Here is an 18,456-nt window from a genome sequence, read left to right as displayed (position 1 = left end):
GTGAGAAGCTGCGGGTGATGGGTTCAAGGTTCAAGGTACTTTTATTGCCATTTATGTAAAAAAAAACATATTGGAATTTGTTTCAGTAGTTACAGTGTGTGTGTTTTAAATAACATATAGTGCAGCTAGACAAAGACAGTGATGACACAACAGACAGATAGTGCATATGTAATGATCGAGGTATTAGTAATAATAATAATAATAAAGTGCAATGGGGTGGGCATCAGTCCTAGTTCAGTTCAATGGTCAATGACACTCAGATGACATTCAGTGGGGTAGGGGTAGGGGTGGGGTGGGGGTAGAGGACCAGCCGCATTGATCAGCCTGATGGCTGAGGGGAAGAAGCTGAGGCGGTGGCGGGTCTTCGTGGTCCTGAGCACCCGCAGCCTTTTCCCAGAGGGGAGGGTGGAGTACAGGTAGTTCCCTGGGTGTGTGGGATCAGCCATAATTTTTCTTGCCCTCTTCAGTGCCCTGGTGTCATGGAGGGACTTGAGAGAGGGCAGGGGAGTGCCAATCACCCTCTCTGCCGACTTGATCACCCGCTGCAGCTTGGCCTGGTCCTTGGCCGCTGCAGCAGGGAACCAGGTGATTATGGAGTGTGTGAGGATGGACTCAATGATGGTGGTGTAGAACTGAGTCATGATGGGCCTCGGCAGGTTGAATTTCTTTAGCTGCCGGAGGAAGTACATCCGTTTCTGGGCCTTCTTCAGAAGAGCTGTGGTGTTTAGTTGCCATTTCAGGTCCCTGGTGATGATCAGACCTAAAAAGCGGCATGAGTCTACTAAAGTCACCGGTGTTTCCCCCAGCGTGATGGGAGGGGGCAGGGTAGGATTCCTCCTGAAGTCCACCACCATCTCCACTGTCTTTGATGCATTAAGCTCAAGGTTGTAGTGGCTGCACCAAGACTGTAACTGTGAAATCTCCCTCCTATATGCTGATTCGTCCCCCCTGGAGATGAGACCCACCAGGGTTGTGTCATCCGTAAATTTCAGGAGTTTTACAGACGGGTGGAGTGAGGTACAGCTGTTGGTGTACAGGGAGAATAAGGCGGGGGACAGTACACATCCCTGGGGGGAGCCCGTGCTGATGGATCTGGGGCTAGATGTACATTTCCCCAGCTTCACCCGCTGGGACCTGTTGGTGAGAAAGTCCGTTATCCACCTACAGGTGGGGGCTGGTACCTGCAGCTGGGAGAGCTGGCGCTCCAGGATAGGAGGGATGATGGTGTTAAACGCCGAGCTGAAGTCCACAAACAGAATCCTAGCGTAGTTCCCTGCAGTGTCCAGGTGTTCCAGCACGTAATGCATAGCCATGTTCACAGCATCGTCCGTGGACCTATTGGCTCTGTATGCAAACTGCAGGGAATCCAGTGCAGGATCAGTGATGGACTTCAGGTGGGCCAGGACAAGACGCTCCAGCACCTTCATGACAACAGAGGTCAGGGCGACAGGTCTGTAGTCGTTAAGGCCTGTGGCCTTGGCCGTCTTGGGGATGGGGATGATGACTGAAGCCTTGAAGCATGTTGGGACACGGCACAGCTCCCGAGAGGTGTTAAAGATGTAGGTAAACGCTGGAGCCAACTGGTCAGCACAGTGCTTCAGGGCAGATGAAGAGACAGAGTCCGGGCTGCCTTGCGAGGATTCTGACTCCTGAACAGCCGTCTCACCTGCCGCTCGGTGACAGAGGGGGGGGGGGGGGAGGGAGGGGGGATGCGGGGGAGAGGTGGGGGAATGGCAATGAGGGGGAGTAGAAGGGGCCGGTGAATAAGACCCAGGAGGGGGGGCCGGGGGGGGGCACCTTCTCGAACCTGCAGTAGAACTCATTGAGCTCATTAGCAAGGGGCAGGCTATCAGGCGCCTGAGGGGATTTGGGTCTGTAGTTTGTGATCTTTTTTAGGCCCTTCCAGACAGAGGCAGGTTTCCTGTCTGACAGCTGCAGCTGCAGTTTCTCTGCGAAGCGTTGTTTCGCCTCCTTCACCGCTTTGGTGAACCTGTACTTGGCCTGCTTGAACAGATCGCCGTCCCCACTGTGCCTGGCTGCCTCTTTCTCTCCCCTTAGTCGCTTGAGCTGGGGTGAGAACCAGGGCTTGTCGTTGTTATAAGACTTCCTGGAGCGGAGGGGGACACATGCCTCCTGCCAGAAGCCGATGAACGAAGCCACAGTGTCTGTGTACTCATCCAAGTTGTTGCCAGCCACTGGCCCCGCCCACTCGAAGTTCTGGTCACAGCCTGCTTTCTCCAGCCAGGCTTGGAGTCGCTCACATGCTTCACTGGACCACCCTCTGAACCGGCTTATCACAGGCTTGGAGAGTTTCAGTTTTCGCCTGTAGCAGGGGATCAGGTGAATGAGATCATGGTCACTGTTGCCCAGTGCAGCACGGCAGACGGAGTGGTAGGCCTGACGGATTGTGCAGTAGCAGTGATCAAGGGTGTTTGCTCCCCGGGTGGGACATGTTACTTGTTGTTTATATCTGGGGAGCGTCCGGCTCAGATTAGCCCTGTTGAAGTCACCCACAACAATAACAAGGCTATCAGGGTGCCGGCGTTCCACGCTCATGATCTGCTCGGCCAGTGTGTCTACAGCTGTTGTGACGTCAGCAGAAGGCGGGATGTAAACACACACTAGAATGAATGAACTGTACTCACGGGGGGAATAGAATGGGTAACAGAGGATGAAGAGGGATTCAATTTCAGAGGAGCAGTGTTGATAAATAACTTTGACGTCGGAACTCCAGCGATCGTTCACAAGGAGCAAAAGCCCCCCTCCACGCGACTTATTCACTGCCTCAAAGTCCCTGTCCGCCCGGAACGAGGAGAAACCTTCCAGTTCTACAGCTCTGTTGGGAACAGATGGCGACAGGTGGGTTTCCACAAAGGCAAAGGCAGCAGAGGAGTGAAAGTCCTTGTTCCTTGCTACAAGGCACCGAAGTTCGTCCATTTTATTGCAAATAGAGTTCACATTAGCAAGGAAAATACCCGGAAGCGGTGGCCGCGTTCCCCTCCGGCGCAGGCGGACCAGAGAACCAGCTCTCCTTCCCCGCTGTCTTCTGATCCATCTCACGGCGCAGGCAAAGAACGAAGTCCCCCTTACAAGTATATCCAAAACGTCCGTAGAGCGGGTGAGTAATTTAAGGCAATCATCAGGAGGGACAGAGCCCTTAAAGTGCATAAGTTCCTCGGTTGTGTAAGTTAACCGACTTGACACAGAAAAAGTACACAGTAAACAAAACACGACACAGTGTAACACTATAGCAGCCATAGGCGGCGCCATCTTGCAAGTCAATCAGGGTGGGTGTCGACGACTCAAGGATCTCCTGGATTACTGACTACTTGACAGGCAGGCCACAGTTTGTCCGTCTGGGCAGTGTCCTGTCTGATGTGGTGGTCAGTGATACAGGAGCTCCGCAGGGAACTGTGCTTTCTCCCTTCCTCTTCAGCTTATACACCACTGATTTTCAGTACAACCCTGAGTTATGTCACCTGCAGAAGTTTTCTGACGACTCAGCTGTTGTCGGGTGTATAAGAGAGGGAGAGGAGGGTGAGTACAGGACACTGGTGGACAGATTTGTAGAGTGGTCCGAACAGAATCACCTGAAGCTGAACGTCAACAAGATCAGAGAGATGGTGATCGACTTTAGGAGGAAGAAGATGCTTCCACAGCCACTTCAGATCAGGGGGGAGGTGGTGGAGGAGGTGGAGGACTATAAATACCTCGGAGTGGTGATCGGCAACAGACTGGACTGGAAATCTAACACAGAGGCTTTGTACAAGAAGGGGATGAGCAGACTCTATTTCCTGAGGAAGCTGAGATCCTTCAATGTGTGCAGCAAGATGACGGAGATCTTTTACCAGTCTGTTGTTGCCAGCGCCATTTTCTTTGCTGCTGTGTGTTGGGGCAGCAGCATCAGAGCCAGCGACACCAACAGACTTGATAAAATTATCAAGAAGGCTGGCTCTGTACTTGGTCTCAGGCTGGAGACTTTTGGGACTGTGGTGGAGAGGAGAACACTGAACAAACTGCTGTCCCTCATGGACAATGATCAGCACCCTCTCCATCACACAGTAGAAAGACAGCGGAGCACCTTCTCTCACAGGCTGCTCCAGCTCCGCTGTCAAAGGGACAGATACAAAAATCTTTCCTGCCACATGCCATCACACTGTACAATAACAAATAGTCTGGTTCATTACATACCATCGTTATGCACTTTGTGTTTTTTGTGCACACTGTTCATTGCACCTTATTTGTTTCACGGCACCAACATTTATATACTGCATATTCATATTTATTCTGCACTGGAATTCTACTCCTTAATACATACTCTCTTTAGACACTTTATCTTTACATTACATTTTATTGTATTTTTTATATTTTATTGCTTATAGTATGCCTAGGTTGTTCTTTTTATTTAATTGTGTTGTCATCGTCTCTGTGTGTAATGCTGCTGCTACACTGTAATTTCCCAGCTTGGTATAAATAAAGTATACTATCCATCTATCTATCTATAACACCAAAGAGCCATTGTGTTTAGGCCTGTCATGATAACACATTTATTAGGACGTTATATTTTCCCAGAAACTATCACAATAAACGATAGTATCGTATCAATGTTGATTGAGTTTTATAACGATTTTATAATAACTGCATCCTTTACCAGAGCAATTAATTTTTAAATCTCGAGAATATTAAACATTGGAATGGATATGTGGAAAAGAAATACGAATAGATCCTAGATAAATAAAACATAATTAAACAAACTACAAGCAAAACAAATAAAACAGACTCTCAGGCTCTGTTAACAAAACATTGCAATGAGATAATCATTGTGTATTATATTATTTTATTATTAAAATAACATAAACAGCTTGAATGGCTGCTTGGGAAATATATTTTTTTCCGGCAATTCGTACTGCCTGTCAAATATTTACAGCATTACTTTAAACACAACACAAAAAAGCACAAAAAGTCACGCATGTAAACGAAAATGTATGAGTCCAGAAAAAATACTATCGTGTCCATTTTTATATATCAAACGATAGGTATTTGTTTCTTTATAAAAGACACGCAGATGACATGGAACTAATCTCAGTTTTAAATAAAACTTGAACAGCTCCACAGCGGTGTACTGCAAATGCATTGATACACAGACCTTATAATAATCCACATGACAATCAAGCTCACATACAGTCATCTATCTGATCTTTTCATTAGACAAGTTATCAGGGGAGAGCGCGAACGCAGTCCCCCACTACCAGAAATTATGCAGTCGAGATTCCCACATTTGGGGAATTCGCAGAGGTCAGCTCAACCGGAGTGCAATGGTTAAGCCTCGCCCTGGGTGAACCACCTTCTTGATCATGGTATCTCCCCTGCCAGGTAAGTATGAGTTGTACAGATCAGAGACGGGCACCACATTCACACACATACAGTGCTGACTGATGGTGCTGCTCACAATATAGAATCACCAAAACCAGACACTTTAAATGCTCTGATAATCTACAGGAGCTGACGACAGAAGAAAACACTTTTGAACCAAGACTGATACAATTATTTACATTTTTACTTGAGAAATGATGGTTTTCCCATCATGCATTGCTGTGTTTGCATATTAAAAGCCAACCCTAAACCAGCAGCTTTGACTATTTGACTCAAACAAATGAGTAACAGCTCAGCAGCAAGTTGAAATGAGACAAAGCTAAGTCATACTGCAACCAAAAGTAGTTTGATCTGAATTTGAAATTCAGAACAACAGCTCACTTCTGTTTCTCAGCTCACCATACCACCACTTCCTGGTTCTTTGTTCATTTGGAGGGAAACCGATATTCCTGCTACTGCCACCTATTGGTCTGGAGAGTAATCAATGCTTTCTCTTAAACATGTTGATCCGCAGTGTTTTCTACTCAGTATCTAACTAGTAGCAGAAGTAAATAATGTAGAAAAAACAATTAAGTAAAAACATTTACAAATGATTTGTTTTTCTTTTGATTTGTCAGCAGAAAGCAGACTGGAAAAGAATAGCTATCTAATAATCAGACTGAACTGAGTTGATTACAAAATGACGGTGTAATGAACACAGTAACTTGCCCGTAACACCTCGCAGCCTCCTGCTCTTAAAACTAGAATTATAGACAATATAGAACAATTAAAACACATAATAGTAAAATCATCTCATAAGGGAGACAGATAATGTTTGGGTGGCACCTCCTATTATTGATTGTTCAAAACTATGCTCTTAGCTTCTCAACAGCAGTTATTAAGTAATAAATTGCCTTACCCTCCAGTTGACATTGTTTTTAAGTGTATGACTCAAAAGCATTTTGAGTTGTTTCCTTGTCTGAGAAAGCATTTAACACCCTGATGAGAGAACAAAAGATAGTGTTGCATTGGCCGGGAATCGAACCCGGGCCTCCCGCGTGGCAGGCGAGAATTCTACCACTGAACCACCAATGCTCACACGAGAAGAAAGACCCGCCTACTTTTTTAAAATAGATGTCAGTCAACAGACACAGACGTCACATATGGTGTTCAGTTAACAACTTACGTCTCATATAGCAAGATTTCATCGCAAAAAGCTGCAGCAGTGTACCACAGATGAAAAAAGTGTTTGCGCCCAACGTGGGGCTCGAACCCACGACCCTGAGATTAAGAGTCTCATGCTCTACCGACTGAGCTAGCCGGGCATGGTGTAAGATGAAAAACCTTGAATTTTTAACAGTTTCTTAGGGATGTCTATGTGTTTGAAAGCAAATGCATATACTACACATTTAAAGAAAATGTGTAGTATTGCAGTAGCTCAAGAAAAAAAATAGCTTACAGATAGAGTAAGTGGTAGCTAAATAATAAAAAATGTACCCAAATAGTCATACTCAGTGTTTGTGTGTAGTAATACAGCTACAACAGACACATTTTGATAACAGTGTAACATTATACAATAGAGTAGTGTGAGAATAGAGGTATACACCTTGCTCACACCATATGTCATCACTGTTTAATTCTGTAACAAAACATGTGCCCCGTGTGAGGCTCGAACTCACGACCTTCAGATTATGAGACTGACGCGCTGCCTACTGCGCCAACGAGGCTTCGAACACTACAAGAAAGGAAGGCTTTAAAAACAGGACAACAGATACAGCTGACATTACAAAACTAAGTTTGCTTGCCTTAAAAATCTGCTTTAGGCAGATTCATTGACGATCAATGGCCTTACAAGCATAAATCACCCTTATTCACTATTATTATTAACTAATTTTCCTTTGGGTCGTTTGACATCATGCAAGACTTAGTGGTGTTTGTCGCCATCTGGTGGCTGTATTGGGGTACTACATCTATACGGCCAATTGGGTGGTGTACTTCACAACACTATATTTCCACATGCCTGTGTTACAAATAACACAGATCTTCCAAAAATCTAACACAATTTAAACAGAAAGTAAAAAACAAAATTAATACTGATCAATATTCTGCCACATCACAACCTTTTGAACCAGCTGAAATTTAAACAGATAGGTCAAGTGAATGTACTTTCATGGATGTAAACAGGGCTGGACTGGGACAAAATAAATAATCCATGGCATCTTTGCCCTGACTGGCCCACTACAACTGATGACACACAAACTATCTGAGTGCTCTCCTAACCATGTAGACATACTGGGAGAATGCAATGTGTTTTTTACACCACAAAACAACTAAGATTCTTCTCTTCCTCACCAACAGTTTACTTGTATAGCTGTCCAATACCAAAGAGCCATTGTGTTTAGGCCTGTCATGATAACACATTTATTAGGACGATATATTTTCCCAGAAACTATCACAATAATTGGTAGTGTCGTTGCATCGATGTTGATTTAGTTTTTTAACTATATTAGAGCATAATAAGTGCATCCTTTTCCACAGCAATACATTTTTAAATCTTGAGAATATTAAACATTGGAATGGAAATGTGGAGAAAAAGTAAAAAAATATCCTAGATAAATAAAACATGAATTAATAAACTACAACCAAAACAAATAAAATAGACTCCCAGGATCTGTTAACAAAACACTGCAATGACATTAACATATAAACAACTGGAATGGCTGCCTGGGAAATATAGTTCGTTTTTTTTCGGCAATTAACTTGAACTCTGTGTGGGGAGTAATTATTAACAGTCACAAGAGATTATTTGCTTCTTTATAACAGCCACACAGATTAGATGGAACTAATTTCAGTTTTAAATAAAACTTGAACAGCTCCACTGCAAATGCATTGATACATCATTGTCCACATGACAATCAAACAACACACAATCATTTATATGATTTTTTCCTTAGACAAGTTATCAATAACTATCTGAATGCTCTCCTAACCATGTAGACATACTAACCATATTGCACCATATCCACAGAGTGTCAATCAAAATACAGGAAGTCAGAATGGATAACTTCCACTCTTAAATGTATAAAAATAAACACAATAACAAGCAGCAAAACAAAGCAAGCCCATGGGCCTGCAGAAAAATATGGAATAACACAAATTAACAGTACAGTGGAAACCCCATTGCTCAATGTAAAGTATATTCTATGAATGTCCAGGAAACAAATGTTAACATATCCAAAAGGAATCCTTTTGGTGCGTCCAAAGATATGATTGTTTTAATTTGATAATGCAAAAATATTTATTCAAGTGTAAAAGTAGGATGGGACGAGGCAGGCATGGCATTCGGTAAAAATGGGAAAAAGGGGTCTAATCATCTAACACTGTTCCTATAAATAAACATGTTTTATGGTATTTTTTGTTTTTAGTTTTATTGTATTTGAATTTTTCCTTTATATGTTTATAATTGCAACCTATGTTTTACATTTTCCAGGTCCGAAACAGTTCATTGAGCATATTTGTGGTTTTTATTGTCATAAATAGTATAATTTAATTTCATATTTCCAGATGTTTGTGTATTTTTGGGCTTGATATGTTAATAAAGTAGGTAAAAGTTAAAAAAAAAAAAAAAAAGAATAGTCAGATCATGTTGAAGTTGTGCTGAGAAAATACCAAATACCAAACATGAGTATAGTAAATATTATGCGGTATATCAGACCCCAGAGGGTTAATAATGATTTGCCCCGTGGCTGCGCGCGCACCCAGTACGTTTCGTAAACAAGACACACGACACACGTAACAAGCAAACTACACATGCTGTGTTCAAAAAGTTAGCAAGCTAACAAAATAAAATTATTAACATAACTTCATGATATTTGAGCCAGACAGAGAACAGTTTATCACGTCTTACCGCATGTTGCAGCGTACTGCCATCTCTATCCACCTCTCTCTACTCATGTCTCTACTTACCTAAAGGCCTCCTCCGTCATAACCTCCGTCATAACCTGCCGCCAGTGTTGCTACAGATGCTAAGTCACTTTCAGCTGCTGCTCCATTTAACATTTCAGTTAGCTTAGCGCTTCTGGCAGCATTTTCCTGTCGTTTGTTTTTCTAATAATTTTCCTGCAACTCCTGTGCGTTTCATTTATTTTGTCTGTGCCGTGACTGATTGATTGACAGCTGATAGGCCCAAAGAGGAGGCGCCCTCGGCTCGTGGCCCGCCCTCTACCTGTTTTGATCGACAGCAGAAAGGGCAAAGACACCTCGGCCCTCGCTCTACTGTTTTATTGGCAATTGGGGAATAAGTAAACGAAAATACAAATTAAAAATTAAAAATATGTATACATCATCGGCCCACCGGGCATTTGCACGGTATACCAGATAGCCAGTCTCGAAAAATGGGAGAAAATAGGGCTAATGATAAAACCTATGTACCTATATAATTAATATGTCAGCTTGGGCGACCAGTCTGCAAATTATTCACTAGCCTTTTAACTACTAGCTGCTCGACCGCTAGATACCGCACAAAACGTACCTAGCGATGTTAGACGGACTTTTACACGGCAAATACCACAAAATTCCCAAAGCAAAATGAGTGTCGCGTTGTAAGGTTAAAATGAAGGTTAACTCACCCACTTTCCGCAAAAGATGTCGCGGGATTGAACATATTTTTTCTGCGTTGTCCTTAAACCGTCTTCGACAAACTCCGGCAAAGCAACTCTTAAGTCCCGGTTCTCCATGTTTATAAATGTCTTCTGCAGGTCCTCCTTCTTCACCAGAATTTACTCATAATGCCGACAGTGTCTACTATGAAACATAAAGCTTTCTTTGAAAATATAGAATAAGCGTTAAAACTGTGGCGTGGTTGTCTGAGAAGTGAAGTGACTCCAGACCTCGAGGCGCTCTTCAATTAAGCAGCAGCCAATCAGAGAAGGCCAAACATGAGCCGATGTCACGTGACGGCCAGGTGGGCGCAAGTGTGCAACAGTTTAACTGCGTTAACGACTGCATCATAGCAAGCTAAAGTGCTGCACCAAGGTCTGATGTGCAAATGTAATGGGCAGGAATTTTGGATGGACTTGATAATTCAATTATCTAACTTTCTTAGTGTCTCATAACTATTCACCAAAAAAGATGTTCTTTGTTATTTTACTCTGTATTTTTTGTTTTTAGTTTTATTGTATTTGAATTTTTCCTTTATATGTTTATAATTGCAACCTATGTTTTACATTTTCCAGGTCCGAAACAGTTCATTGAGCACATTTGTGATTTTTTTTGTCATAAATAGTATAATTTAATTTTCTTCTCATAACTATTCACCAAAAAATATGTTCTTTGTTATTTTACTCATTGTAACAAATCTGTTGAATTTGTAACCAATTACTTAATTCTCTCTTGTAAGTTCTTTATACACAAACACAGATTTCTCAAAGCTAAGCCAAAGTTTAAGGTGTTTCTACTTCAATTCAACTATCTTCTTAAGTCTTTCAAAATTGTACAAGACAAAAAAAAGAACTATTTCTTCAATATTATGACAGCCTGATGAATGTATAACCTTAATTTTTAATAAATTATTATTTTTTATCATTCTCAGTGAATGCACAGACTTTTTGTACTTTGTATTCTCTGCGTGACCAATTTATGTACCTATTTTTCTTTATTTTCATTATTATTATTATTATTTTTTACTACTATTTCTCCTGATCAGTTCTATCTCATGACATTTGTTTCTTGTAATCCCTTTTTGTCTGACCTCATGATTGTAATGTTCCTTAATTGTCAATAAAGACAAAAAAAAGGTCTTATGTGCAAATCTTCCTTCATAAAATATTAGAAACCAACATTATAGTACTTTTTTATTTTTTATTTTTGGTAGTTACTTTGCAGATTAGGATTATTAACACAAAATATCATCAAAAATATGACAAATTATTACAATTGCAAGCTCTATTTTCTGAAAGCCTAACATAATAACATACCCCCAAATTAATATAATATATATAAATCCACTGTAATATACCTATTTCTTTTACCATTCCAAAGTAAATTTGTATCCCCTCTTAGAATGAAAAAATACATTTTAAAGTTAATATCACCATCATAAACAAGATCCAGTGGACAATGATGCAACTGAGTTGTCTTTCTCTACCCTTTGACTACAAGTTTAACTTTAAATTTGATGAAAATAAACTAAGATATGATGGAGCATTTATGATGGAAAAGGAGTTTTACTCTAACAATTGGGAGTTTACTTTAAAACACTATTTATTTCCACATGTCCATTTTACAAATACAACAAATCTTCAAAAAGAAAAAAAAAATGGGAAAAGTAATACACCCAATGGATAGTGATCAATATTCATATGTAACCAATCTGGAGTGATGGCATGAGAATCAGTTCTGAAAAAAGTCAGACGTGCACCAACTGAGAGCCATATTTAATAATTTAATTTCACCATGCATAAACCATATAGAAAATACTTTACAGCAATGACAATAATAATTATAATAAGAAAATGACATTTCATGATGCAGGAAAAAAAAGTGTCACAGATCACTGAAGGCTCACATGTTGTTATTGGGTTAGGCTGATGGTAGTTAGTACAACAAAATAGTTAAAATAAAGAAGCAAAATCTAGTTTTGTTAGAAAAAAAATGCTGATGTTATTTTAGGTTACATCCACTTTGCACCCAGTTATTAATTTTTTACAACCCTCACTGTCTTTGCATTATGAAATGGGTCCTGGCATCTGGTGGGTTGTCGAATACGTAATCAGTGACCCCCGACAAAAATGGGGGTAGAAATGAATGAAAAGGGGGTTGAGTGTGTTAGCTAAGGTGGGGGGTAGCATGCAGAAGGCTTGCTTTTTTACACCTCCACCCTTTTCAAATGGCACTAGTTAAAAAATAAAAAATCATGGCAAAAATACTCCTTCATCTTACAGATGATTAGAAACATCATCCGACAAATTAATACTGCTTTCATCACATCAGAGTAGGTCAAGACATTACAGCTTTGCAATGTTTAGCCTGTTCATCTTCACATATCTGGAGGAAACTTTGATTACAATAACTTGTATTTATCTGGTTTTCTCTGCCTGTAAAAAATGATTAAATAAAAAATATCCAAACTGGCCTTAACTTACATGTAAGCAATATTATTTCTCATAATTTCACAGTTTTAATCATCTTTGCAAACAAGTCACAATATCGCCTTACTGTCACCACAGAGAGGGAAGCGTTAATACTACTTTAATTGCAAACATGGATACAGATTAATTAACATTATGAGTTTTTGTTAGGATCATATTAACATTTCAAATAATGTGGTGCCCAAACCCCATCTCAGTACTTAAGTCTGAATGATCCCACTCTGACCAATAAATTTGACAGGCCTTGAAAATTATTATTTCACTCTGGTGAAAGCAATTAGGAATTTCAATTACTAATTCAAGCGCAAAATCTGCTTGTTAACACTGCTTAATCACTATACAACCCGGAGCAAAGCAAAAACATAAAGCACTGTTTCACATATCTATGTTTCAAGTCAATTACGATGTGTTCCTCTCTGCCAAAGAATTAGTGTTGTGTGGAGACAATAATCCCATTCAAAACTCTGATAGAATAACTAGAAAAGAGCTATATTTTTAGGAAATTTTCCCTCTTACAAGGGCTACATGATGTTACATTTTTACCGGCCATTTTTCACCTTCAGAGGCGAAACAAGGAGTTGGAGAAGTGAGGAAATAAAGGATTGCTCTAGGTACGGTGAGAAAAAGAAGTTTGTGTAAAGCTCTATTAACTGGATTGAAACTATACAACAACAGATCTTGAACAAAAGCTTGTAATAAAGACAAAATATGTTAAGTCTGAATTTTTCTGTGACTTAAAAATGAAGTGTGGAAACCCATTTTTCTCTTATCAGATTGGCCAATGTGAGGGGAAAAAGATCCTATTAGTCATTAGAATGAGAAACGTTAAGTTTTAAAAGATGAATCTCAAAATAATGACATTTATTTTGAAATAATTACATAATATCTCATAACATTGACTAAGTGTTTTTAATACCAAGTTACCATTTTAAGAGTTTCTCTTTATTTTGAAATGCAAAGTATCATTTTGAGAAAATCTGTCGTTATTTCTAGATACTGAGTCATCATTAGGAGATTATTAATAAAGCATTATTTAGAGATAAGTACTTTTTTTAAAGAAAGTAATTTTGAGATTATTAAGCAATCCTTCAGGAATAACACAGTCATTATTTTGAGATACTGAGTCATCATTTTGAGGTTATTATTAACTCATTATTTAGAGATAAGATTTTTTTTAAAGACACTAAGTCATTCTGAGACCATGAAGGAATTATTCAGAGTCATTATTTTGAACAATTTTTCAATTTTTTTGTTGTACTAAGTCATTGTTTTAAGATTAATATTAGGTCATTATTTTGAGATAACCAAGTCATTCTTATTTTTTTATGATACTAGGTCATTAAGTTGCAACACTAAATCAATATAATGAGAAACCTTCCTACAGTATTGACTTACTGGCTTTTTCTTTTTTCCTCACATTGGGAAAAACTGAATTTCATCGAAGAGGAAGCTGTAAAGAGCTTTAAAAGAGGAATGAAAACACAGTAGGTCCAAGTCACTTAAGTTCCATTCTGGGGTTGCCACGACAACTGATAGTTCATTACCATGTCGATACCTAAAGCTCTAAACTACAGAATGAACCCCGAGGTTCTATAAATTCCTCCTGAGATGAAATATCTGGATGACAGCGACCTCTAGTGGTCAGGAAGAATGTTTTACAGTAGTATCGAATTGGGTATTGACAATGGTGGAACTTCACTTGCATTGGAGTCAATGACTAAATTCCTGGTATGGTGACATCCCGATTCCATTCAGATGAATGAGTGCGCATTATGGGTGAGTGGTTCCCTTTTCCATTCATTCATTCATCCTGCTGTCTACTGTTATGAAGTCAGAGCTTCTTCTTGTCTTGAGGAGGATTAAAGGGACATGCTGACACGGCGGAAAACAAAGCAAGCTAATCTCATACTACCAGAGTTTGAGGAAAAAGTTGATTAGAAATCACTCGAACCATTAAATGACACTTTCTTTAGCTTTTGGCTCATTTTGGACTCTTTGATGGATTTTCGAGGTCCCAGATTATTTTCAGTAGGACCTAAAATACGTCTGGTAAAGAGGAAAACTAAAAACTGTCAAGGCAATCAGTTAAGAAAGTTATCAACATAAAGATAGATCACAGTGTTTCTCCTACACAGACAATTTCTCCTTACGATAGAGAATTCTAACTTTTCTCCCAGCTTTTCAAAAAAGGTCATAACATTTTAATTCTATCCAGTAAGGCTGTGAAATTGTATATTTTGATTCAGGCCTGTTGTTTGAGTTTAAAATGTAGGGAAACACTGCATCCTTCAATCTACTTCTCCTCCTCTTCCTTCATTTTCCGTCTATCGACTCCTCACAAAAAATAGTCCTTGTTTCCGTTTTGTGTGTTTCTTCTTCATCGTCTTGTAAAAAGTCACCCTTTCCTCCATCTTTTCACAGGAGGGACTGCAATCTGTCCGTTCCTCTCCTCGCTGGAAGAGTCGTTTCCCTCCCCCCTTATCTTAGAACAACACGTCTTCGTTGGTAATGAGCATTTCCACCACGAGTCTCTGGTATCGGATGTCGTTAAGCGCCGTCATCGCGTCCAGCCCGGGGGCCCTCATCAGTGTGGGGCCGAAGACAATACCCAGGTTCTCGCTGGTCATGAGGTTCTCCTTCTCGTACTCAGTCACTCTGAAAAGAAGCAGGACGGATAGTATGTGTCATGGAAACAGAATACTGACTAAAAACTTGAAATATTTTTAGATCAAGTAATTCATCTACCTCTGCCAGAACCAACATTACTGAAATGCACTAAAATCTATGCACTAAGTCTATGCACGACACTTTGCTATGTTGTTAATATTATTACTATTATTATTATTATATATGCTGTTGCTGCCATTACTATTATTACTATATACTGTAATATACTACTATTATTATTATACCGGCCTTACCGGCCCTATTTATTATTATTATTATATAATATTATTATTATATATTATATTATTTTACTTGTAATTACTTTATTTATATTTTTCATTTTATTTTTATATTGTTTATTATCTATTATTACATATTATATTATATATATTATATACTGTACTATTATTATTATATACCGTCTAGTCACTATAGCATTGTTGCCATCATATCACCAGTTTAATTATTACCATCATCTTGCCAACCTACCAATTGATGTTCTTTCTTAACTTAAAAGTGTCCTTGTTCTATTCTGTGTTTTTTTTTCTATTGTTGTTTTTATTTATGCTACCTCAGTATTTTATTCTATTGTATTTTATTGTACTTGAATACCGGACTGCTGTGACAACCGAATTTCCCTTCGGGGATGAATAAAGTAATCTATCTATCTATCTTGTTGTACTGAAACGTAAACGACTTGTGTGTTCAGACCTCTTGAGGTGAGCCATGAGGTATCGCAGCGTCTCGCAGTGAGCTGGCGGCAGCAGCTTCAAGGCCTCGTGGAGCGACTCCAAACGTTTCTCCGGGTCTGCAATCTCTGCAATGCACAAACGCAAAAATGAAGATAAAAAAGGTGTTTCAGGAGCTCTAATCGAAGGCTATCTCATGTGAAAGCAACAACTTACTATCTTGTGGAAGCCGCCAATAAAGGCAAAAAAAAAGAATATACCTTGAAGATGATTAAAAGAAAAGTCCTGCAAGTCATTACATTGAGAAACTTCCTCCAAATACAGGGTTCGTACACTTTTTCAGTGGTCAAATTCAAGCATTTTTCAAGGACTTTTGAGGTCAATTTTCAAGCTTTTCCAGTATCTTACACCTGTTGTAAATTGCATGTTTTAGATGAGTACTTACATACTAAAAGGGGGAGATTTCACTTAACCACACCAACAGCGATGGTATTACACTTTTAGGAGGAACGGTCTTCATTTCAGATATGCTACTCATTATTTTTTACATTGAACATGTGATTATCTATAGTCTATAGATGGATATAGTCAGATACAAGAGAAATACAGTAAGAATTTCAAGCATTTACAAGCACTTTATCCAAAATCCAAGCACTTTTTAAACCTTGAAAATACTTGAATTTAAATGTTGTATTTTCAAGGTTTAAAAAGTGCTTGATTTCAAACACCCGTACGAACCGTGCAAATAGGACTTAGTATCTTAAAAAAGTGAGAAACTTTTCCCTGTTGATTCAGTTTGACATATCATTAGAATAAAAATAGACCATATTTCTTCAAGGAGTGCAGTCAGTACTTGGGCCAATTTATGCTGAAAATTCAGAGGACTGCACACGTGAGCGTCTTGTAAGAACGCCAGTATTTCTTGAAATGGTACAGGCATTTTGAGGAATACGCACTGCCCCTACAGGTTTTATCACAGAGAAAGGCTGGCTCTGATGAGATAATAAGCTACTAGTTAACTAGTGACAAAAACAGGAGAAGAAAACTTTTTTAAACCTATAGAGAGCAAACGAAATTACATATTTTTGTAGGCCAACACAAAGTAGCATCACCATGGGGCCTATTGAGAATTCTCTTACGGGATTTTTGCATTGGATTTTGGATCATTGCAGAAAAGCTCTGTGGCTTCACAAATGAACACCACTTTTATTATGTTTGAAGCGTTAATGCAGCCGACAGAAGCAAAAAGCTAACTCATCAAAATCCTCATGAGAGGGGTTGGACACCATGGCGGTAAAACGTTAACTTACTTCTGCGTTAAGTGACACACTAAAAGCTTCCTGTCATTGCTTTAAATGGTGTTCAAAATAAAAAAAAACAATGTTCTCATGCAAATGACTGTGTTCCATAATGACACAGCCATTGGTGGATTCCAAGTTACAATTCAGCTTCTCACTATAATTACTGACAGGTTTTTTCCCACATCACGTTGGCGGAAATGGGCTTCCACAAAAGTACATTGCACCCACATCTTTGTCTGATTTGCAGCATACGCAGGACACTTTGTCCATGTTGCCAAGTGCCTCCCATTCATCCCTGCCTCTTATGTAATAAGGTACATATAGCGTGAAGCCTTACTTGCTGTTTCTATGAAGCGTGGGTAGGCATCATATGAGATGAGAGGAATAGGCAGCTCTCTGAAGTAGAGCTTGAGGGCTCCGGTGATGATGTTGAGGTCCTCGTAAGCGTTTGAGGAAATGTCTGCCTTTTCTCCATCTGTGGAGTAAATCAGTTGATACGTCACTCAACCAAATGATCCAGACAATGAGCAGCAAAAGATATATCAGGCTCCTGGATTTAAGTAGAAAACAGGACGCTCACCTCTGTCAAAGGCCAGCTTGACGTCTTCAATCAGCTCACTGAAGCCAGATATTCTGTACAAACCCTCTGACTGGAGACCTGACAGAGACAAAGAGAGTGGAAGGGGTGCCGCCATTTATTTGATGAATCAAGTGAACATAAATTGTTGCGATTAAACACATTTCAATTGGAAATGTCAAAATTCACTGATTCCAGTTTCTCAAATAACAAGGATTCATGATTTTCTTTGTCTTCTATGATTATAAATTGAATATTTTTGGTTCTGGACTGTTGATCTGATAAAAGTAGACAATCAAGGACACATGACTAGCATTGATTTTTAATTTATTACATGTTAAGGATAAATGATTAATCAGTTACCCCCTGGAGACCCACCACAGGGTGGCAGTCAGGTATGCTACCTGGGCACCTATTCAAATGTTCAAAGTGGAGAGTGTATGAAATATTATGATATGAGTGTATGAAGGCCATTTACACCAATTATGTCTCATAAGTTGTAATTTTGCAAATATGTACTTTTTGATACCATTTTCTTTACACATATTTGGTGCTAAATTTAAAAATGTTTGACCTCTCACAAATTGATAAAAAATGGTCAAAAAAATTCATCAAAATATCGCATTAAGACACCAAGACCTTGAGGAAGACCACAAAGATTTGACATGTTAAGAAAATATATCACAACGCAATATATATCACAGATAAGAAAAATACTGCAA

The 18,456-nt window shown here is 39.4% G+C and overlaps 1 protein-coding gene and 4 non-coding genes across 5 annotated transcripts in view; all 5 read right to left on the bottom strand.

Annotated features, from left to right (window-relative positions):
* Nucleotides 1–5,217: 5,217 nt before the first annotated feature.
* On the bottom strand, nt 5,218–5,381 carry LOC131967582 (U1 spliceosomal RNA). The gene has a single exon (XR_009393724.1). It is a non-coding gene; the product is annotated as a U1 spliceosomal RNA (small nuclear RNA).
* Nucleotides 5,382–6,376: 995 nt separating this feature from the next.
* trnag-gcc (transfer RNA glycine (anticodon GCC)) lies at nt 6,377–6,447 on the bottom strand. The gene has a single exon. It is a non-coding gene; the product is annotated as a tRNA-Gly (tRNA).
* A 157-nt stretch (nt 6,448–6,604) lies between these two features.
* trnak-cuu (transfer RNA lysine (anticodon CUU)) lies at nt 6,605–6,677 on the bottom strand. The gene has a single exon. It is a non-coding gene; the product is annotated as a tRNA-Lys (tRNA).
* A 329-nt stretch (nt 6,678–7,006) lies between these two features.
* trnam-cau (transfer RNA methionine (anticodon CAU)) lies at nt 7,007–7,079 on the bottom strand. Its single transcript has one exon. It is a non-coding gene; the product is annotated as a tRNA-Met (tRNA).
* A 4,695-nt stretch (nt 7,080–11,774) lies between these two features.
* The window catches only part of LOC131962793 (N-chimaerin), a 30,690-nt gene continuing 24,008 nt past the window's right edge, over nt 11,775–18,456 (bottom strand). The window contains exons 12-15 of the mRNA XM_059327871.1: nt 17,738–17,815; nt 17,495–17,632; nt 15,879–15,984; nt 11,775–15,155 (exon numbers count right to left, since the gene is read on the bottom strand). Coding sequence (XP_059183854.1) covers nt 14,984–15,155; nt 15,879–15,984; nt 17,495–17,632; nt 17,738–17,815 — 494 coding nt within the window. The 3' untranslated portion in view covers nt 11,775–14,983. The remainder of the gene's footprint in view (nt 15,156–15,878; nt 15,985–17,494; nt 17,633–17,737; nt 17,816–18,456) is intronic.

Source organism: Centropristis striata, chromosome 24, assembly GCF_030273125.1.
Source record: "Centropristis striata isolate RG_2023a ecotype Rhode Island chromosome 24, C.striata_1.0, whole genome shotgun sequence".
Classification (NCBI taxonomy): Eukaryota; Metazoa; Chordata; class Actinopteri; order Perciformes; family Serranidae; genus Centropristis; species Centropristis striata.
This window is presented reverse-complemented; position numbering and strand designations above follow the sequence as displayed.